General features: G+C 43.1%; 1 protein-coding gene across 2 annotated transcripts in view; it reads left to right on the top strand.

The window, feature by feature from the left end:
- The window catches only part of WWP1 (WW domain containing E3 ubiquitin protein ligase 1), a 197966-nt gene that overhangs the window by 136404 nt on the left and 38459 nt on the right, over window positions 1–23103 (top strand). For both annotated transcript variants that reach the window (XM_074986996.1, XM_074986995.1), the window contains exons 14-17: window positions 1918–1990; window positions 2908–2979; window positions 3617–3705; window positions 21165–21324. In XM_074986996.1, coding sequence (XP_074843097.1) covers window positions 1918–1990; window positions 2908–2979; window positions 3617–3705; window positions 21165–21324 — 394 coding nt within the window. The remainder of the gene's footprint in view (window positions 1–1917; window positions 1991–2907; window positions 2980–3616; window positions 3706–21164; window positions 21325–23103) is intronic.

Genomic DNA, 23103 nt, shown 5'->3' with positions numbered 1-23103 from the left:
ATTTAGTGATGGAACTCCTTGGGAGAGACTTGCCTCTCCTTGTAAGAAGGATACTAGGGGAAACTATATGACAGTATCAATTCAGGGCAAATTGCTTAGAAATTGGGCTGGTTATAGCCTAAAACTGAAGTTCCTTCACTCTAAGGCATACCAAACCAGTTACACAAAAAACTTCTGTTAACCACACCGGTTAATAAGTCATATAAGCAATTCCCTCAGCCACTGCAGTTCTCTTGTGTCACTACTGGTAGCACTGCTTATACAGATGAAAGGGTCTTCTGATCCCAAAGGACAAATTACATTCCCAGGTCAATGTATAACTTGCAATCTTGCAGGGACTTTGTAGTCTTCTGCAATGTGGAGGGAAGCCCATTGTTTTTGTTGTGGAAAAGTACAGCAACAGTATGTTGTTTGGAGACACATGAGCAAAGTCGACCTGCCCATGCATTCTCAGTTCTTTGCAGGTGGGAGCCATTGTACATGTTCCAAACTGAAGGCTTACTAGAAAGTCTATTCAGGGTAGTTGCTTGTCTCCCATGCTTTATTGTCCATTGAACGTTTCTTGGTGAGCTAATCAACCCTGAATAGTCTTTCCCAGGCGTGCTGGCTAGCTGGTTTAAGCATGTTGCTCCAGGAACCAAGATTTGAAATGCAGGTACACAGCTAGCATTTGTATCTTGAAGTACAAAGGTCATGCATGCACACAAAATGGCATCATCTTAATGATTAAATCAGAACTTTTCCAATGATCCCTTACTCTGCAACATCAGTACAAGATTTGTGGCAAATGCAGAACAGTAGTTGCAACAGTGATATATAAGGTCATAGCAACAAGCCAATGACATCAGTTTCCTGCTCTCTGGTTTTACACCATTCTGCTATATATTTTGTGTTATGGCAGTCTCGGATTACAACACACACTGTTGTTTGACTTAAGAACACTTTTTCACTGAAGATTTGAGAGTTTTCTAAACATAGCTGTAGTGTTGAAACCAAGGTTTAGGAATCGGAAGTGAAGGGACAAGATATGGATTGTTCCTATCACCAGTATACATTTCTACATTGCGCTTTCACAATAGATTGCACTACACTATGGTACTTGTATGAAGTGAACTGAAGAGTAGTTTAACTTTTTACACTGCAAATACTTGTAATAAAAATTGTATAATGTGAGCACTGTGCATTCTGTTTTGTGATAGAAATCAATAGATTTTGAAAATATGGACAAACATCCGAAATATTTTAATAAGTGGTAGCTATTGTTTTTAACTATGATTAAAACTGTGATTAACTGCATCTATTTTTAAAATCTTCGTTAATCACATTATATTTAATTATTTGGCATCCCTACAATATTTGTTTTATGCAAATGTCGAGTTCTAATATACTATGTTTATAAATGCAATACATATAGATTGGAGAAGAGCAATACAATTTGAAAATTAGCTCAATCATAGTGATTGAAGAAAATAAAGAATATTCAAATACGTTTAATAAAATACTCATATCTGGTGTATCAGTTATATTGGTATCCAGTGTTTAAAAAATTGTGAAAAAATTAATACTTTTTATAGCTTAGTGAATATGTATGTCCACACGTTGAAGGTGCTGTTTAGAGCACTATACGTATAGTGATAAAATTTACTTCTGATTGCATTGTAGAGGGTCTTTCATTAATTAATTCTAAGAGTTAAGCAGTTACTGAAATTTGACTGAGATTTTTGAACCAACACCAGAAAGTAAAACTGAAACATATGTGTTCGCCTTTTTATGGTGGCCATTTCTTATGAGCTTAAAATTTAGTGTTTTATTGAAATGCACAAATTGTTGGTTTAGTGGTGAAAATACTGAAAGGTGGTTATACTGTTCACTATGTGTTGCATTTATTTAAAACACTTTAAATATATTGTTTTACAGAAATAAAGGCCCACAAATTGCTTATGAACGTAGCTTTAGGTGGAAACTTGCTCATTTCCGTTACTTGTGTCAGGTACTGTAGTAGTAATTAAATTTATGTTTGAAAAATTGAATGTGTTTGTGCTGGGGTTTTGCTGACTTTTGTGCCCCCCCTTCTGGCTGGGTGTGGACATATCATGCTCCTTTTTCCTGGTTCCTTTTATTGACTGTTGCTTCAATCCTACAGCAATCTGTCCCTCACATAACCTGGCCTTCTGGTCAGGACATGCATTTATGTCCACCTCTTTTTGGAGTATATAAAGAGTCCAGCAACAGGGTGGCTCTGGTGATTAGGTGATAGGTCTAGGTCTTTCCTGGATAGAAATCTTGAGGTCTTAACTCATCTGTCTTCATGGTCTTCAACCATCTGTCTTCTCTCAGCTAGATTTGCTATCTCAGGAGTAGCCTTTTTGCTTTCCCTACCCTCCAGCAATTGGTAGGAGAAACAGAGACTACCCTTTCCTCTAAGTTTGGATTTGGGGCCCACTGACAGCTAAATCCTGCACTCGCAAGTGCTATTGCTACCTCCCTGGGTCATTTCCTACTAGTCCCCTCTTTCTAAAAGATTAAAATAAAGACATTAAATAATTGAATCCAAAGGTAATCTGTCAGACCTTCTGAGTGTCTTGAGTCTCTTCTCTGAGGGTTTGACAGAGTGGCTACAGCCTGACCTCAGGCAGCAGGAGCCCCTACATTGCTGCTTTCCAGGAGTTCTCAGAATAGGGCTTAGAATAGAGCAGAATAGCTTTTACTGCCTGCATGCCTACTGAGATGGCCTTGTCTTCTTTTGAGTGCTTCTCTAAGCTAGGCATCGCTTTTGGGTTTGGTGGGGTTGGGACATCTGGGACCAGTGCATCTGCTCTTGACACTGTCCTTATTGATAGGGGTTTTGTATACTGTGTCACAGTTCATTTGATGTATGCTACCACTTATGTGTTTTTATGCTTACAGTCAAATGCATTGCCGAGCCATGTAAAGATTAATGTATCCAGACAGACACTGTTTGAGGATTCCTTTCAACAAGTAAGGCTATGGTATCTGCTATGTTAAATATGGTCATTAAAGTAAGATAGCGTTAAAGTGTGCTGCTCTAGTTTATATGACCATGAAATCTTTAATAAGGAAAACGTTGATCTTAAGAATCCATTGTTCTGCTATAACTATTACTTCAATCCCTAAACCTGTGTATCTAGAACTTACAGTTCTTAACTGATAAAATTCTGTACTTCACAAATCAATATGCTGCCTTCTGTTCTAAAAAAAAAAAAAACAAAAAAAAAAAAAACATTCCCAGTCTAAAACTGTTCCTTCTTATCCTACTTAAAATGCCACAGAATGCCTTCAGAGGCATGAGGAAAAATGTTAGAGAACAAAAATCAAATTCTTGAGGGCCACAATTGTACTTAGAGGAGTGACCTAATGTATTGAAATAATTTATTCAATACTTTTCTGGTTTAGTACAAAATCTTTAAACTAAAATCATTTAACAAAGCTATTATTATTTGTACATCTGCTTATGGGAAAATGTCCTGATCCCCAGCTGAATCAAAGGTGCTACCATAATAAATCATCTGAGTTTGAAGCAATGAGTTTAATAGTCTGAAAGTAAATTAATTAGTATTTTGATTGCTTTAAGTTTATATTTGTATTTGTTTTGTAGATCATGGCTTTAAAACCATATGACTTAAGGAGGAGATTATATGTCATATTCAGAGGGGAAGAAGGATTGGACTATGGTGGTTTGGCAAGGTAAAGGAAATTACTTACAAATTTTGCTTTAAATATTTGTGGATTTTATTTTTGTATTAAAATGTTGTACTCTTGTTAAAATAGGGTTGTAAATTGCAAGAAGAGGCCCACTTACTTTGCATATTCTATTTTGTTGTAACATAGGTAAGTTTCTTAGCCACTTTCAGTTAGTTAACCTGGAACTAAAGAATTGAATTGTTTTTTACTGTCGCTGTAAAAATCTACGCAAGTAAGGCTGAGGTAGAAGCATTTTGTAAGGGGTTTTTTTTTTTTTTTTTAGAGGATATCAGAAAAAATCTTCAAACATTCTGTCCATCTCAGTCCTAGATGGCCAAGCAGAACTAATACTTTGATTAGTATCCCATGGGTGCTCTGCTTTAGATCCGCCGTTAAGCTGAGATTTTTAGTAGCAGTGCCTCCACTTTGTGCTCTGTGCATCCTCATGCTGTTTATCAAAACTTAAGTGTTACATGAGCAAATGGCCCTCAACTTCTCAACTGCTTTTGACCAGAGACCAAGTGTAGTGTGTGCCTGTTTACTGTATACCTGTTTGCCCCCATGTATTAGAGTGTTAGTTTTGTAGTTAGTTCTAAGTTGGAGTAGGTTTAGTTACCTTATAGTTGAAATATTTTTTCCTTTCTCCTTTTCTAACACACTCTGTTCTCCCACCCCCCATCCCATTGTTGAGGGGTTGAACAGCTACTACTTCTGTCATGGACGCTGGGCTCACCAGGGTTTTATAGGTACACTTCTTATCAAGATGCAGTCTCTGTTGGTGACTCCCACTGAATTTGTTGCTCAGAAGATTTTCTCATTCCACCAAGCAGCAGGTGTAAAATTTGATTCCTTTGGGGGACAAGCTCATGGAAATAGGGATATTGAGTATAAACTTGGCTGTTTGATGGAGCAAGCTTTAAAACTGGCTTCAGACCTGTTCTGCCAGGGAAAAAAGCCACCCCCAACTTATGTGAAGTTTGAGTTATGCGAGGGTGTGTGGGAACGGCACCCTTGTGTAAATCAAGGCACTACTGTATTCTCAAGGTTTCAAACTGACACTTAGAAAAGCCAAACGTATTGGAGCAGTCTGAGAAGCAGACCAATCTCTGAAGAAGTGGCACACCTTTCAGTATTGTGGGCTCAGGGAGCCTTTTCAGTATCAACATTTGTGACTTTCAAGGCAGCCAGAGAGTTGTTTAACTGGTGGTACCAGCTGCTCCTTTCATTCAAGAGCCTTGTATGGTATTGATATTAAGAAACCATGCTCCTGTGGGCCTGGCTCAAGCTCCAGAGCACCACTTGGTACCTGCTACTTCTGTTCTTCTGGCTCTTTTATGTAAGATGGCACACTTGAGGTAAGCCACCAATGGTTTCATTGATGCCATTTTCATCAGGATTGGAACCTTTATCCCTGGTACTGACAGTCAGTTTCTCCTGTGTTTGGAGGAAACAGACTCCTCATTGGACTTGGAAGTCAGATCCTTTGTGTCCCAACTTGAGTATGCCCAGCAACTCCAGTGGGGTGCCTGCCAGCTACAGTACCAGCTGCTTTCTTAGCATCCTAAGAACCAGGGACCTACATAGAGCTGCGTTCAGAGACTATACCAGTGATCCTCCTGTACACTGGAGGTGTTCCCTTCATGTTTCCAAATTTCTGTGCACCTTTCTTGCAGTTCTACATTAACGAGACACCTGGAGCATCTGCAGGAAGATCATCCTCATCTTTCCTCTGGTACCAGGCTTGGTACTTTGAAGGCAGGCTTAGGATTCCGGTGCAGAAGCATGGGAGGAGGGAGCTTCTCAACACTCTTACAATCTTTGGACTCCTCTTCTTGGTTTCCCAATGTGGCAGGAGTGATTGACTCTACCTCTTCTCTTCATGAGAATTTTAGAGGTCTTGAAAACTTGTTGAGGAGGGTTACTTCTGTTCTAGATATTCAATCAGAAGTAGCACAGGAAGACAGTAAGCATTGTGAGCATTTTAGCTCATGCAGGACCCTGTAGGATAGCTCTCCCTTTTAATGAAGCTGTCCTGGATCCTGTCAAGATTTCATGGCAGACTTCCTCTTCTGTGCCAACACAGTGAAGAAGAGATTCTCTCTCTCTTCACGGGGATTCAAATGCTTTCATAACCAGCCTTCTCTGTGCTTCCTGGTAGTCACAGCCACCAACAAAAGGAGAGGCAAGAACACCATGGCTGTGTCTACACTAGCCCAAAATTTCAAAATGGCCATGCAAATGGCCATTTCGAAGTTTACTACTGAAGCACTGAAATATATATTCAGTGCCTCATTAGAATGCTGGCAGCCATGGCACTTCGAAATTGACGCGGCTTGCAGCCGCACGGCTTGTCCAGACGGGGCTCCTTTTCGAGAGGAACCCACCAACTTCGAAATCCCCTTATTCCTGTCAGTTGATTGCATGAGTTGAGTGTGATTGACAGCTTATGTCTTGCTGTGTTCATCAGTTGATCGAAATCCCCTTATTCCTAAGTTGGTGGGTTCATTTTGAAAAGGAGCCCCGTCTCGATGAGCCGTGCGGCTGCAAGCCGCATCAATTTTGAAGTGCTGCGACTGCCGGCATTCTAATGAGGTGCTGAATATGTATTTCAGCGCTACATTAGTAAACTTCGAAATGGCCATTTGCATGGCCATTTCAAAGTTTTGGGCTAGTGTAGACACAGCCCATGAGCCTCCTCAAAGGAGGAGAAAACTCTAGATCTGTTTGGCAGGGCATTTTATTTCACAGGAGCCTTGTAGCTCAGAATCATGAACAAACAAGCTTTGCTGGGTTGTTAAGGCCCTGTCAAATTTACCGCTATGAAAAACATATCATAGACTGTGAAATTAGGTCTTGCCTGTGAAATCTGGTCTTTAGTGTGCTTTCCCCTGTACTGTACAGATTTCATGAGGGAGCCAAGAGTTTCTATAAGACTATAACAGTGTTCAAAAAAGAACTAGATAAGTTCAAGGAAGATAAATTCATTAATGGTTGTTAGGCAGGATAGGAATAGATGGTGTCTCTAGCCTCTGTTTGCTAGCAGCTGAGCATGGCTCATTTGATTTACTTGTTCCGTTAAGTCTCTCTGGGGTAATTGGCATTGGCCACTGTCAGAAGACAGGATACTGGGCTAGAAGAAGCTTTGGTGTGATTCAGTATAGCCATTGTTATGTTCTTATCTGACCACAGCAAGATTCTTAGAAGGATTTACTGCAGAGTAGCTCTTCAGTAGATGTGTTTTTTGGAATCTTAAGCTGGTTCTTAACCACCTGTTGGAGTAATTAGCTAAGTCATTAGCTATATTTCGCTGCTGCTTCTGTATGTGAAGATGGTCATCTTGGTGGCCATCACTTCTGTTCACAGGGTTGCGGAGGTGGCGGTCTCCAATGGCAGAGCCTCCTTTTACTTTGTTCTCCAAGGAGAAAGTGTCTCCATTCTAAATTCTTACCTAGAGTGTTCTCTGAATTTTACAAATTATTCACATTTTGACTGTTCCTGTTTTCTTAAACTAAGCTACACCAGTTTTCACCAAAACCTGCTTTTCGTACCCTAGAGGTGTTAATCTTTTACTTGAACACAGCAAGACATGAGCTATCAATCACACTTAACTCATGCAATTAACTCAAAAATTAATTGTTATTAAAAATCGCTATCATGTTGTAACTGTACTGACAAATAGTAGAATAACAATTGAAATTAGAGTTTGGATATTTTTCTTTGTTTTCAAATATATTGATTTAAATTACAACACAACAAGTGTGCAGTGCTTTTATATTACTTTTGATTGCAAATAGTGGCATTGTAAAAATAGTAGTTGTTCATTTCACCACATAAAAGTACTATAAAGTAGTCTCTTTACGGTAAATGTGAACTTACAGATACAGATTTTTTTTGTTTTGTTTTTTGTTATGTAACTGCACTCTAACAAAATCATGTAAAACTTCAGTGCCATTAAGTCCACTCCATTCTATTTTTGGTCAGCCAATCACTATTAGAAAATCCTTTGTTTACATTTATGGGACATAATGCTGCTTGCTTCATATTATCAGTGTGACCTGAAAGTGAGAACAGGTGATCAGGTGGCACTTTTATAGTTGACATTACAAGGTATTTACATTTCAGGTGTGCTAAAACTTGTGCCCCTTCATGCTTCCTCCGCCATTCCAAATGAGATGCTTCCATGTTTGTAAAAAAACCAAAATACATAACTTAAATTTGTGACTGCAGTCCTTGGGGAAGAATTTTATGTCTCCTGGGCTGTGTCTACATGAGCCCCAAATTTCGAAATGGCCACGCAAATGGCCATTTCGAAGTTTACTAATGAAGCGCTGAAATGCATATTCAGCACTTCATTAGCATGCGGGCGGCCACGGCACTTCGAAATTGACGCGGCTCGCCGCTGCATGTCTCGTCCCGACGGGGCTCCTTTTCGAAAGGACTTCAAAGTAGGCGAGCTCCTTTCAAAAAGGAGCCCCGTCGGGACGAGACGTGCGGCGGCGAGTCACATCAATTTCGAAGTGCCGCGGCCGCCCGCATGCTAATGGAGCGCTGAATATGCATTTCAGCGCTTCATTAGTAAACTTCGAAATGGCCATTTGCGTGGCCATTTCGAAGTTTGGGGCTTGTGTAGACGTAGCCCTGATCTATTATATCTACTTTCTTCCGTATTGTAACAGTCTGAGGGTGACCCAGTACATGTGGTTCATCTTAAGAACAATTTCACAGCAGGTGTGACAAAATGCAAAAAAGGTAGCAATGTGAGATTTCTAAACATAGCTACAAGATTCAGCCAGAGGTTTAAAAAGTCTGAAGTTCCATCTCAAATCTGGAAGGCATGTGATGTGGATCATGCTTTCAGAAGTTTTTAAAGAACAACGTTCCCATTGTGAAACTGCAGAACCCAAACCACCAAAAAAATAAAATCTACCGTTTGCAAATGGCATCTGACTCAGATAATAATAATGAACATGCGTTAGTCCAGAGTTGAGCAAACTTCTTTCATAGGTCCTCACTTTTTTCCCTGCAATTAGGAGGGCCCCCTGCCCACCCCATAGCCCTGGAAGCAAGCGAAGGTCCCCTGGAAGTGACATGTTGAACTCTCATGGTGGACGCAGGTATGGGGATAGGAGTTGGGCGAGGCAGCAGAGGCTGCAGGAGCTAGTGGACGTTGCAGGAGAAGAAGGCTAGTTGTGCTGTTTCCCTTATGAAATTCTGTGCTTCGGCCTTTGTGTACCCTTTTGCTAGGACTGCATTTCCTAAACTAATTTGGCCGTGGAACACTCCTGGGCTTGGAATATATTGATGGAACATACATGGTGGGAGGGAGGTTGGGCTGATACTGAAAAATGGCTGCACCTATTGCTCAAAAGTTAATTTAAAAAAGTTAGGTTTTTAGATGTCTTTTATTTTACAAAGAACAAAAAATACCAATAAAATAAAATAAAATCATCTGAATGAATAGCTAATGTCCTTCTGATGTCCCAAGTAGCATGTGTGTGTTCCATCAATATATTCTAAGTGCAGAAGTGTCCATGGCCAAATTTATTTGGGAAAGTCTGAACTATACTCTTGTGAATGAGTTATAAATATTAGTGTACCTGCAATCTACGTACTGTTCAAATACCTTAGTATTTTTGATATATGCACAATTTCATAATTAATATTGTAGTAGGGAAAACATTGCTAGCATGACAATTTTTTCATGGAACACCTATTCACATTGTGTGGAACACCAGTGTTCTGCAGAACACAGTTTGGGAAGCACTGTACTAGTACATAATGAGCATCATGATAAGCAGAGCTCACACTGCAGGCCAGTCTCCTAGGAGAGGCAGCACCCTATCTAACTGAATTATGGGGCAAACACCTGCTCCTGCCTTTTGTAAAAAAGGGACTGGCTGGGGTACCTCACACACTCCCCCAGGCACAAACTGGGGCTTACTTCCCATCCCTGCCAACCACTGCCTAACCTCTACACACCCCTTGCACACTTCCCCATGCCCAGCACTTGTGCTTGCGCTCTCAGGATCTCCTTGCAGAGTATCAAGAGAAGCCCAGGCAAAGTTCAAGGCTCTATTACTGGGCTGGGGGGGACCAGCAGCAGTAGGATAGGGATGGGGCAAGGCAGGAGCAGAGTAGTGCATCTTGCTTATGCATGGCTCCCTCTCCTCTCTCTCTACCTCTGGTACAAGTCACAGGCCGCTCAGTGGCAGCCTTCTGGTGCACTCTGCCTGGCTTCCCTCGGAGGTGCGGTGTGACTGCACACAGTGAGCTGAGGATGCACATGGGGCACTGGCTGCAGCTGCTCACACAGCCTGCTCTGCTTGCCTGCGGCTGTGCCAGGGACGAGAGGCTTGGCAGGCAGGAGGGCCGAGAGGCAGCAGAGGCCATGAGTTGAGGAAGGCCACTGGCAATGCTCCCCCCTTTTGAAACTTTGCAGCCACCCTGAGGGGGTGTGCCCGCTCACTTTGCACACCCCTGCATTACTCCCTACTGCTGTAGATCTTTATCAAGCAGAATTCATCATCTGCATGGATTCATGTCCGCTGGAATGGTGGTTGATCCATGAAGGGACATATCAATCTTTAGTGCACCTGGCATGTAAATATCTTGCAACCCCAGCTACAACAGTGCCATGCAGCTGCATGCTGTCACTTTCAGGTGACACTGTAAATGAGAAACAGGCAGCCTTAACTTGATTGAGAGAGTGGCTGAACAAGAAGTAGGACTGAGTGGACTTCCGGGCTCTAAAATTCTAGAGTTTTATTTTTGAATGTTGTTTTTTGCACATAATTCTACGTTTGTAAATCTAGATTTCAAGGCAGAGAGTGCTCTACAGTATTTGCAGGAGGTTACTTAACAATACAATTTTTACAGTGCAAATATTTATAATCAAAATTAAGTATAAAGTGAGTACACTCTGTATTCTGTGTTGTAACTGAAATCTGTTTGAAAACGTAGAAAACAAATATTTAAACAAATCGTGTTCTATTATTTAAGAGCATGATTAATCGCAATTAATTTATCCAATTGTGCTATTAGTTGTTTACTTTTTTAATCACTTGAGAGCCCTAGACAAGACCATTTAGAAGAAAAAAACTTTGACTTTGTTTCTGCTACAGATAAATGGTTTCTTAGACTTGACTCGCTTTAGGCTGTTTAAATGGATCTCTGAATGTGTTATCACCTACTGTGGTTTCAGTAAGGTCACATATCTCCTAAGTGACTGCACACTACTGCTATGTCCATATCTATTTTCAGAGATGTTTTGGTTACTGAAATCTGCAGGACAACAATGTGGTTCTTGGTGCACACATTTTCTGACCATTATGTCCCAATTCATGCTGCAATATCGGATGAAGTAGGTAGTAGTATTCCTTTTTCAATGAGGGATCCCTTTCCGAAACTCCCATCTCTTTAAAGGGTTACTGCTAAGGAGACACCCAAAGAAGAATACCCACAGAGAAGCTGTTAAAAAGAATGAATTGTGACTCAACTTGTGCAGTAATGGAATTCTTTGAGATGTGTACCACTACGGCTTTTCCACTGCCTATCCTTCTGTTGTGCTTCAGAATTGGTTCTCTGAGTTTTGCAGTTGAGAAGGAACTGAGAACACTTTGCCTGTGTAGCCTTATATATGCTTGGTGTAGGCTGTATGTGTGGGCCGAACGGGCACGGCTGCCAAAATCTCCAAAAGCCTAGGGGCATGTGTGTGTTTAAAGTGGCTCATCAACAAGGACACATTTCAGAGAACTCCAGTTACTGCACAAGGTGAGTAGCCTTTCTTTTCCCTGCAGGTCCTTGTCCTGACAGCTGGGTGCTGTTGTGATGCCAGGATCCTTAAAGGAGAAGAGAGGTTTTTCTTGTGCACTCAGTGCTCCATTTGCTGGTATAGAGGCAGTATGGAGGAGGAGGAGGAAAAAGAATCAGCACTACTTAAATACACAGAGGTTTGAAGCAGACAAATTAGGGAGATAGGAGTAGGAACAGAAGGGAGCAAGATGGTGGAGATACATGCTTGGGGATGGAAAGGGCCATTTGGGTAAGGATAGGGGCAAAAAGGTCTGCATGATCTCAAAATAAAAAAGGAATCATATAAAAAATGGAAAAAAGGACACATTACAAAGGATGAATATAGGCAAACAACACAAGAATGCAGGAGTAAGATTAGAAAGGCTAAGGCACAAAATGAGCTCAAACTAGCTACAGGCATAAAGGGAAACAAGAAGGCTTTTTATAGATTCATTAGAAACAAGAGGAAGACCAGGGACAGGGTAGGGCCATTGCTCAGTGAGGAGGGAGAAACAGTAACAGGTAACTTGATGAAGGAATGCCTAACATAGTGAATGCTAGTGGGAAAAGGGTAGGGTTAGAAGTTGAAATAAAAAAAGAACAAGTTAAAAATCACTTTGGAAAATTAGATGTCTGCAAATCACCAGGGCCTGATGAAATGCATCCTAGAATACTCGAGGAGGTATCTGAGGCTTTATCATCTTTGGAAAATCATGGGAGACAGGAGAGATTCCAGAAGACTGGAAAAGGGCAAATATAGTGCCCATCTATAAAAAGGGGAATAAGAATAACCCAGGAAACTACAGGCCAGTCAGCTTAGTTTCTGTGCCAGGAAAGATAATGGAGCAGGTAATTAAAGAAAACATGTGCAAGCACTTGGAAGGTGGCAAGGTGATATGGAACAGCCAGCATGGATTTGTAAAGAACAAATCATGTCAAACCAATCTGATAGCTTTCTTTGATAGGATAATGAGCCTTGTGGATAGGGGAGAAGTGGTAAATGTGGTATACCTTGACTTTAGTAAAGCATTTGATACGGTCTCACATGATATTCTCATTTAAAAAAAAAAAAAAAAAACTAGGCAAATACAATTTAGGTGAGGCTTCTACAAGGTGGGTGCATAACTGGCTGGATAACTGTACTCAGAGAGTAGTTCTTAATGGTTCTCCATCCTGCTGGAAAAGTATAACCAGTGGGGTTCCGCAGGGGTCTGTTTTAGGACTGTTTCTGTTCAATATCTTCAACAATATAGATATTGGCATAGAAACTACACTACTTATGTTTGTGGATGATACCAAGCTGGGAGGGGGTTGCAACTGCTTTGGAGGATAGGGTCATAATTCAAAATGATCTGGATAAATTGGAGAAATGGTCTGAGGTAAACAGGATGAAGTTTAACAAGGGCAAATGCAAAGTGCTCCATTTGGGAAGGAGCAATCAGTTTCACACATACAGAATGGGGAGAGACTGTCTAGGAATGACTACAGCAGAAAGGGATCTAGGGGTTATAGTGAGCCACAAGCTAAATATGAGTCAACTGTGATGCTGTTACAGAAAAAGCAAACATGATTCTCAGATGCATTAAGAGGTGTGTTGTGAACAAGACACGCAAAGTCATTCTTCCATTCTACTCTGCACTTGTTAGGCCTTAACTGGAGTATTGTGTGAAGAAAGATGTGGAGAAGTTGGAGAGAGTCCAGAAAAGAGCAACAAGAATGATTAAAGGTCTGGAGAATGTGACCTATGAAGAAAGGCTGAAAGAATTAAGCTTGTTTAGTTTGGAAAAGAGAAGATAGAGGGGCGACATGATAGCGGTTTTCAGATATCTAAAAAGGTGTCGTAAGGAGGAGGGAGAAAACTTGTTCTTTTTGGCCTCTGAGGATACAACAAGAGGCAACGGGCTTAAACTGCAGCAAGGGAGGTTTAGGTTGGACATTAGGAAAAAGTTCCTAACTGTCAGGGTGGTCAAGCAGTGGCATAAATTGCCAAGGGAGGTTGTGGAATCTCCATCGTTGGAGATATTTAAGAACAGGTTAGATAGGTGTCTATCAGGGATGGTTTAGACAGTACTTGGTCCTGCCATTAGGGCAGGGGGCTGGACTCGGTGGCCTCTTGAGGTCCCTTCCAGTCCTAGTATTCTATGATTCTAACCTTGCACTCCCTTCTAGAATATGGAATATAACTGAGATTTCTTTAGTCCCAGCAGCTTGAAACTGATGGGAGAAGTATGTGTCTGTTCTTCTCAGCTACAGCTACCAGTTACTTTGTTAGGTCAGGTGGCAGAGCATCTGTGAGGTGGAGCTAAAGATTCCAGCAGTGCTAGCCACCTATACTGTGGCCCACACAAGACTCGATCATGGGGTTGTGGTTTGGTTTGGTTTGAATTGGTTTAACAAATTTAGGATTTTTGATCCAATTTTCTGCTTTAAAAGATTAAGGCTGTGAAGTCAGTCACTGAGAAATTAAGGAAATGTCACCTTCCTTGAGTATGCATTGTGATATAGTCTTGAATTACAATTACAAATATTATTTTTTCCACTTGGGCTTGCAGTAAGAGAGAGAATGTCTCATGATAGACAATTTCATGCCAAACCCCACCCCTCCAAAAAAAAAAATGGTGGTCTATCCCCGATTCTGTTACAGAATTTGACTGACTTTTTCACAGGCGGTAATCAGTGTTCACTCTGCCTGTTCTATGAGTGCTTGTTCCTGTACATTGTGATAGGCATGTGTGCACTGCATGCATGATTGTCAGAAGGTATCCCCCATCATTACCATTTGGTTCAACTATAGAGCCACCTGGAGTGATGTTCATGGTGATATATAGTTCCCTTCCAATTTTTGCCTTCTCAGTTCCTTAACACCAGTGGTGGTCATTGGAGGAGCTCAGTTTCCTGCATTCACAAGTGTCTCTCTTTAGTAGTTCATCTTAAGTCTCTTGTAAAAGGTTCTTGTAGCTTTGGAAGTTTAGTAGTTAGTTAACTTGTAGCTAATCAGTTTACTTTGGAGGGTTTTCTTCCAGAGATCCATGGTGTGACTTGGTCTCAGAGATTTATCATATGCCCAAAGGGGATTCATATGCCGCTTGTCTTAAGAAATTGGGGGAAGGGTGTCGGGCATAGAAGTGCTCCATTTGTAGTGGCTTTAAGCCCAGGACTAAGAGGGAATGGTACTACCCCTTGAAGCTTCTATTAATGGAGTTAGCCCTTGACCTTCAGCTGGTACAGGAGACTACACCAGCAACATCAGTGCACAGCACACCAGGCTTGGTGTGGGACACCAAGGAAAGACTACTCTAAGGAGCACCAGCACTGCTGCCTGACTCAAAGCCAGATCCAGCCTCATTGCTGTTCCAAGTGCCACACAGAGGCGACTGGTGCAAGGATTTGGGGGCAGGAGAGACAACTCACCAGCCATATGCCCCTACCCCATCCCACTTCCCCATCCATGTTCCTCACCCTCCCTCCCTCTGCTCCATCCATGCCCCTCCCCCTCCTGCTCTACCCGTGCCCTGCTCACTCCCTGCCCTTGCCCACTTCTTCCTGCAGAAGTGTGCACCACTTCTGGGGAACACTGGGGCAGCTCATTCCTTCCCCCTCCCCCATATTCCCTGAAGTGGCCTGAGAGTAGCATGAGTTAGGAAGCTTGTCCTGCTCTGGGGTGGGGTGGGACTGCCTCTTTACTCCCTGGAATTGGCACAGTGCTGACAGTGGGGGTGGGGTGGCAGTGACCTGCGGGGGGTGGTGTGTGCATGTGGTCCACTGTGCACTCCCCATGCATCACCTGTGGTGCCAAATAAGATGAAAAGGACAGAAGGGGGTTGTCTCTGTGCCAAGAAGCAGTGAGGGGGTATCACAGAAGTGTGTCCCCCATTGGGATACCCAAAGCCTGACCCTGTGGTCCTGGCACTATTGACTCTGGCCTCAAGGGGAGGTATAGTAAGTCTGGTACCAGTGGACTCCCAGGTTCAGGAAGAATGGGAAGAAGATCTTGACCTCCTTTCCATGCCAGGCTCTTTTGAGACCATGTGGGACCTTACTGCCGTGACAGCACCATCCCTGACCCCACAGTCTCAAGAGCCAGCACCAGTGCAAGCACTGATGCAAGTCCCAGCATTGTCTGCAGCATCAGTAGTGTCACTGTTTATGGCATCGATGTCAGTACGGCCTCTCCCCTGGGGCCAGCCTGCGATAATGTGACGCTGCTCCCCATCTCTGCAGTACTGCTGTCCAATGCCATTGGCATCCACCCCACCATAGTCGGGCTCAGTCTACTCTCTCGGGCACTAAAGTCTTTTGTGTCATGTCTTCCTATTCAATATCCTCAATGATTTAGATATTGGCATAGAGAATATGCTTATTAAGTTTACTGATGATACCAAGCTGGGAGGGGTTGCAACTGCTTTGAAGGATAGGGTTAGAATTCAAAGTGATCTGGACAAATGGTCTGGAAAAATGGTCTGAGGTAAACAGGATGAAGTTTAATAAGGACAAATGCTAAGTACTCCACTTCGGAAGGAACAGTCAGCTTTATACATACAAAATGGGAAGCAACTATCTAGGAAGGAGTACTGTGGAAAGGCATTTAGGTGTCAAAGTGAACCACAAGCTAAATATAAGTCAACAGTGTGGTGCTGTTGCCAAAAAAGCAAACATGATTCTGGGAAATATTAACAGGAGTGGTGTGAGCAAGACACAAGAAGTCATTCTTCCACTCTACTCAGTGCTCATGAGGCCTCAACTGGAGTATTGTGTCCAGTTCTGGTCACCACATTTCAAGAAGGATGTGGAGAAATTGGGAAAGATCCGGAGAAGAGCAACAAGAATGATTAAAGGTCTAGAGAACATGAGCTGTGAGGGAAGACTGAAAGAACTGTGCTTGTTTAGTTTAGAAAAGAGAAGACTTAGATGGGGCATGATAGCAGTTTAAGTACCTCAAGGAGGGTTACAAGGAAGAAGGAAAAAAATTGATCTCCTTGGCCTCTGAGGATAGGACAAGGAGCAATGGGCTTAAACTGCAGCAAGGGAGGTTTGGAGTAGACATTAGGAAAAACTTCCTGTCAGGTGGTTAAACACTGGAATAAGGTACCTAGGGAAGCTGTGGAATCTCCATTGCTAAAGATATTTAAGAGCAGATTAGGTAGACATGTATCGGGCATGATCTAGATGGTGTTTGGTCCTGCCAAGAGAGCAGGGAACTGGACTCAATGACCTCTTGAGGTCCCTTCCAGTTCTAGTGTTCTATGATTCTATGTCTTGACACAGCCAGTACTGTTCCCATTCCTGTCACTAGTCTCTGCACTGCAGAGCAGAGGACTTGTTACTGTCTGTAGCCTGGCCATCCCAGTGTCAGGGCCCTGTACAATTGCCCCTTTGGGCCTATCATCAAACATAGCAACAAGCCCTGGGGGATGTCCGTGTGCACCCCCTTTAGCTATGTTAGTTTCACCTGAGGACTCTCCAGGGGATAAGGATCCAAGGCCTCCAAGCTCAAGCACAGTATCTGAACCAACAACACTGAACTACCCAAGCCATCCTCTAGCGAGGTGGAGGATCAGCAAGACCTGGTCCCACCTCAAGCCTCTTTCTTCTCCTTGCCAGATGAGGTAGTGGTGGGTACTGCTACTACCATCACTGAAACGGACACTAAGGCACACTGGATCTTCTCAGGGGGGTTACTTTGTACCTCAGAAGGGGTATAAACACTACTTTACCCACCCCCCTGGGACCTAAGGGGTAGAAGTGATAAATCATAAAGAGCAGTGAGGCAACTGGGACTTAACGCCTAAATGTAGGGACACTGAGAAGATGGACCTCTTCAACCAGAAGCTCCACACACCCAGGGGGGCTCCAGCTTCAACAGATAGCCAGCCAGCAGGTGGTACTCAGCCACTATGCTTTTAATTCCTGCAGCATACTGTTGGAGTTCCGACAGTTGCTCCCAATTGAGTTTCACCTGGAGCTTGCTGTGTGTTTGAAGGAGGATCAGGTGCTGGTCAGAACCTTCCTGTAGGCAACTCAGAACTCGCTCATGCTGTGACCACTGCCATCATGATGAAACGTACTTGTGGCTGCAGGTTTCGGGTCTAATGGCTGAGGTCCAGGACTCTCTAAAGGGCCTATTGTCTGTCTGTGCAGGCTTATTTGGTGGAAGAAAATGGACTTCTGGCTGCACAATCTGAAGGACTTGCAGGTGATCCTTAAGTCTCTTTTTTAGAATCCACATACCAGCACCTCAGAGAGAGCTGTTTAAGCCCCAGCCACCTTCTTATGTCCCTTCCAGGTCCTTGAGATAGGACTTTACTAGGCAGTGAGGGAGAAGTAGTAGGAGGCATCTGTTTACAGTCCTCCAAAGATGCAGGCCAAGCATTTTCTATGCTTACAACCCCCCATTACTGAATCTGCTGTCCCACTTGTACCATGGCTGGTCCTCAGCTACTTCTGATTGCTGGTTTCTGAGCAAGATAGAGTAGGGTTATTCTGTCCAAATCTGTTCCCTCCCACCTGCATTCCCCATCCCTCTTTATAACCCTTCTTATGAGCAACTACTTCAGTGGGTACAATTCTTCCTCATTCTAAAGGTGATAAAGGAATTTTCACAGGAGTTCAGGAGCAAGGGATTCTACTCCCAATATTTCATCATCCCCAGATCCAAAGGTGGGCTCAGACCTAGATCAACACATCAATATATTTATAAAGAAGGTTGAAGCCTCCATCATTCCTTCCTTGGATCAAGGGGACTGGTACCCTGTCCTAGATTTGAAGATGCATATTTTCACTTTTCCATTATTTTGGTCCACAGACAATTTCTCTGATTTTTTTTTTTTTTTTTAGTCAGCAGCCAGCACTGTCAGTTCACGGTGCTCTCTCTGGGGCTCTCAGCAGCCGCTGAGGCATTTACAAAGTGCATAGAAGTCAAGGCAGCCTTCCTCTACAAACATCAGGCACAGGTCTTCCTTTACCCAAACAGGCCCATCAAGGCCAAGTTGCAAATGAAGGTGGTGGAACATGTATTTCTGGCTTGTTCCATCTTCCTTATGGTTGCATCTCACACTGAATTTGTCTAAATTGAGACTATACATGACACAGAGATTAGAATTTATTGGGGCCCCCTTTGGACTCTGTACAAGCCAGGGCATCTCTGCCTGCATCATACTTACAGGCCCTCAGGAACATCAAGGTTCTTTGCCAATTTCCGGTGGTAGCAGTCAGAAATTGCATGAGAATGTTGGGTTGTATGGTAGTTTACAGGTGTGTCGTCCAGCACGCCAGATTTTCTGACTCCTGCATGTGTGGTTGGTGCAGGTGTTCAGGCCCGACCAGGGCTCTCTGAACAGAAGTTATGTTTCTATCTCACATTCTTGAGTCCCTCAACTGGTGGAGATAGCTACAGTGGTCTCTATGGGAGTACCCTTTGGAAAGCCACAAATGGTGTTATCATTGATCATGCATATCTTTGCACTAGGATGGGAAGCACACCTGAACAATATCCAGACTCAAGAGGTATAGACCTAGGCAGAACTATTGGTGCACAGCAATGTCAGAGAATTGAGGGTAGGTTGGTGTGGCATGCCAAACATTCCAGGCCTGTCTTCGAAGCATATGTTCATTTGCTCATGGACAACAGCAATGTTCTAAATAGAGCTCTCATTCCTCTCTCCTGTACCAGGAAGCCCTCATGCTGGGGACTTGTGCATTGCCCACTCACTCAACCTAGAAGCATCATACCTGCTGGGAGTACACAAGAAGCTAGCCAATCCCCTCAGCCTCTCATTCCACACTCATGAATGTTCCTTCAGCATTGACATTGCCTTTATGATTTTCCTGTGGTGGAATTCTCCCGCTATAGACCTGCTGGTGACACAGAACAACATGAAGTGACAGCAGTTCTGCTCCCTTCTGAACCACAGCCCTGGCTCCATCATGGATGTTTTTCACTTCCTGTGGATGAGTCACCTGCAATATGTTCTAACCCTTTTCTCTCATACACAAAGTCCATTTCAAGGTCTGCCGGAAGAGGGTGCCACTGATGCTCTTAATGGCATCCTGGCTTATCAGCACTGTTTCTCCTCGCTGTTGAACCTCTCAGTGGACAAACCAGTTGCCTTTCCTTTTGACCTGGACCTCATCCTGCAAGACCACTACACCATTCCAACCAGGAATCCCTCCACCTCATCGCTTGGAAACTCCATGGCTGAACTTGCTGAAGCTCCAATATTGGGATTCAGGGAAATTCTGGAGAAAAGTAGGCAACCCTCCACTCTTGCTTCTTATCTGGCAAAGTGGAAGTAATTTTACATCTCCCTTCTGCAACAGGGCACCCCTCTGCAGCAAACTTCAGTTCCTGTAGTTCTGATCTACCTACTGTACTTGAAACAACAGGGGTTGATGTCATTATCCGTCAAAGCACTTCTATGTCTTCCCATCTGGGCTTGGCAGGTTGGTCAGTTCTTGGAATTCCTTTGGTAGGCCGCAAAACAAAAAGTTCTGTGGCACCTTATAGACTAACAGACATTTTGGAGCGTAAGCTTTTGTGGGCAAAGATCTGCTTCTTTGCTCACGAAAGCTTATGCTCCAAAATATGTTAGTCTATAAGGTGCCACAGGACTTCTTGTTTTTGCAGACACAGACTAACATGGCTACCCCTCTAATCCTTTGTAGGCTGGTTTCTCAAGGGCTCAGAAAGTCTTTATCCCCATGTGCAGCAGCCTGTCTGTCAGTGGGAGCTTAGCCTGATCCTCCCCAGGCTCGTGAGTCCCCTCCTTTGAGCCCATCACAACCTGCACTCTATCCTACCTTTCCTGGAAGCTGGCCATTCACAAGCTCAGCCAGAAGGGTTTCCAAACTTGGAGAACTAACTTCTGATCTCTCTCCCTCCCATCCCGCGATCCTTTTATATAGGCAAGTTGCAGCTACATCCACACCCATATTCTTCCAGTTTTTTGTGAATCTGGACACATTTTTACCCGTGTTCTTCTGCAAGCTACATGCCAACAACAGAGTGACCTGTCCTTTCCCTGCATTCCTTGTGCAGGATGTATGCAAGGCAGTGACATGGTCTTCCATCCATGCGTTCACATCACATCACCCAACAGGCCAGGGATGATGCAAACTTTGGCAGGGCAGTTGTGCAATCAGCAGCGTCGTGACCTCCAGCACCTCCTTCAGGAAATTCCTTGGGAGTCACCTATTGGAATGTAAATAAGCAAGACCTTGGAGAAGAAAAAAAAGGGTTACTTACCATCTTGTAACTGTTGTTCTTCAAGATGTGTTGAATTTAATAATTCTGTATTCAGCATAGACTGTGAATGGTGTGCAGTAAATAAGGCATGGGGCCACATATTGAATTATAAAGAAAAAGAAATTCTGAAAAGGTGCTCATTTCTTGAGCTTTGTCTATCCCATGAGTGACTGAGGCAACGGTCTTGTGGGGAAAAATATATAATTTAACATTTCCTAACTTTTGAGAACTTGACTTAGTGTTAATATTTTTATTGACTTTTTTGTTTGTAGTACATACACAGTGCCATGTATCCTGTTCTTTCTAATGCAGCTATATGAACAGTATTTTTCTTGGTTTAGCCATGTTTAGACCCTTGTTTTATCCATTTGTAGGAAGCTGTGTTAACAAACACATTTTAATGATTATTCTCTTTTTTTCTTTTGTTTAGAGAATGGTTTTTCTTGCTTTCCCATGAAGTTCTAAACCCTATGTACTGTCTGTTTGAGTATGCTGGCAAGAGCAACTACTGTCTTCAGATAAATCCAGCATCAACAATTAATCCAGATCATCTATCATATTTCTGTTTCATTGGACGCTTTATTGCTATGGTAAGTTTAATTTTACAATGTGTTTTTGATTAATTTTAATTTTTTTGCAGAAACAATATATTTACAGTAAACAATTTCATATCTGGCAGACCTTGGTACTGGGAGGTTGCCAGATAGTCAAATATTCTGGGTAGTAGAGAGGTATACCTACCAATGCATACCTTCTTAAAGAAAAACAAGATTAGATAGTAAGAAACAAACAAAATGTGTGCAAAGTGCTTTGTTTACCAACAACAGTAGTATTGTACACTGTAAACTTATTCTGTATATTTGCTGTATTTATTTGTGTTTACTTTCACTATAATGTGCTTATAGGCACATAATTAAAGTTTACTTATGGTTAAAATGCCAGTTATGAGAGAGTTTCGAATAATAGAATGCCAGATGTGAAAGAGTTCAGAATATCTGCTTAAGTTTTTCACAAGATTGTTTCAATATTTGCTAAACACTTAGGTATGTAATATTATTGATCCAGAATCATTCATTAACATTGAAAGTTTTTTACATTCATAAAGTTTGTGAGCAGAATAGAATTGAACCTCTCTAGCCCAGCACCCTCTTGACATGATTGGTGCTGATCCAGAGAATTTGCTGAAGATGGACAATACTGTCTAGCAGCATTACCAATGCTTCCACTACTTACAGAGCTCTTAGAAGACATTTAGGGGTAACTGAGAGCTAAATAACAATACAGAACACTGAGAGCCAGGACGGGTAGCTGTAAATGTATTTTGTGGGACTGTGGGGAAACTTGGCCTTGATTCTCAGTAACCCAGATCCATTTTAAATTAAAATGGTTGTTTTAACATACACAGCTGACATAAGATCTCTTATGCATAAAAAGTCTGAAAATTTGGCTGGAATAGAGGCTCACTCTGCCATTCTCCCTCCTTCTCTATATTGATGTGCCATCTTTTCCACATCACCTTCATGCCTTCTGCTGGAAGGACATAGTAGAGAACATGGGAGGAAGGCTCTGTAAGCACAGTGTGCAATATGTTCGTCACTCACCACATGTTGTGAACTGGACACCATGGTGTGGTGATTCCGGCTCTGGAGCCTCATGCGGCTCCTTGTAGAGCCATGTGTGGGGAGCGCTGTCTGCCTGCCCTGCGCACACACCCCACTGCTTGGTGGGAAAAGAGCATGGCAGCAGCCCTGGCCACTCAAGCTGCTCTGGTAGCCTCAGGAGTCCCAGTGGCTCTGTCCCCAGCAGTTCCAGCTGCTCTAGCAGCCACAGCAGTGGAGGCCCCAGGGGCCACAGTGGCTTCAGCCACTCAAGGTGCTCTGGCATCTCCTGCGGCCTCAGCACCTCCGGCCCCGGTGGCTCCAGCTGCTCAAGCCACTCTGGCAGCTCCAGCTGCCCTGGTGGCTCCAGATGCTCCATCCATTCCGGTGGCTTCAGCCCCAGCTGTCCTGGCAGCTCCGTCAGTAGGGGATCCAGCAGTGGTGGCTCTGGTGAGTTGCCAGTGTTGATTTAAAATGTGGGGAAGAGGTGGGCCTTCGGCAAGGAGGGAAGGGAAGGCAAGGCTGTGTGCTTCTGGAAGGAGCAGGGCCGGGGGCAGTGCTGCCTGGACTGTGGCATACTTCTCCCTCCCCACTCTTAGCGCTGGAGTGTGCTGCTCAGTGCTCCAGTGAAGATTTAAAGGACTCAGTAGTCGTGGCAGCAGTCAGGAACCCCAGAACCTAGTGCTGGGCACTAGGGCAGTTCTCCTCTTTGTTCCTATGTGCCTCCATTGTTGGGCCTGTAGGTACTTACAAAGTGTAATTAAGTCAACA

Source organism: Carettochelys insculpta, chromosome 2 (genome assembly GCF_033958435.1).
Source record: "Carettochelys insculpta isolate YL-2023 chromosome 2, ASM3395843v1, whole genome shotgun sequence".
In the NCBI taxonomy this organism is placed as follows: Eukaryota; Metazoa; Chordata; order Testudines; family Carettochelyidae; genus Carettochelys; species Carettochelys insculpta.
This window is presented reverse-complemented; position numbering and strand designations above follow the sequence as displayed.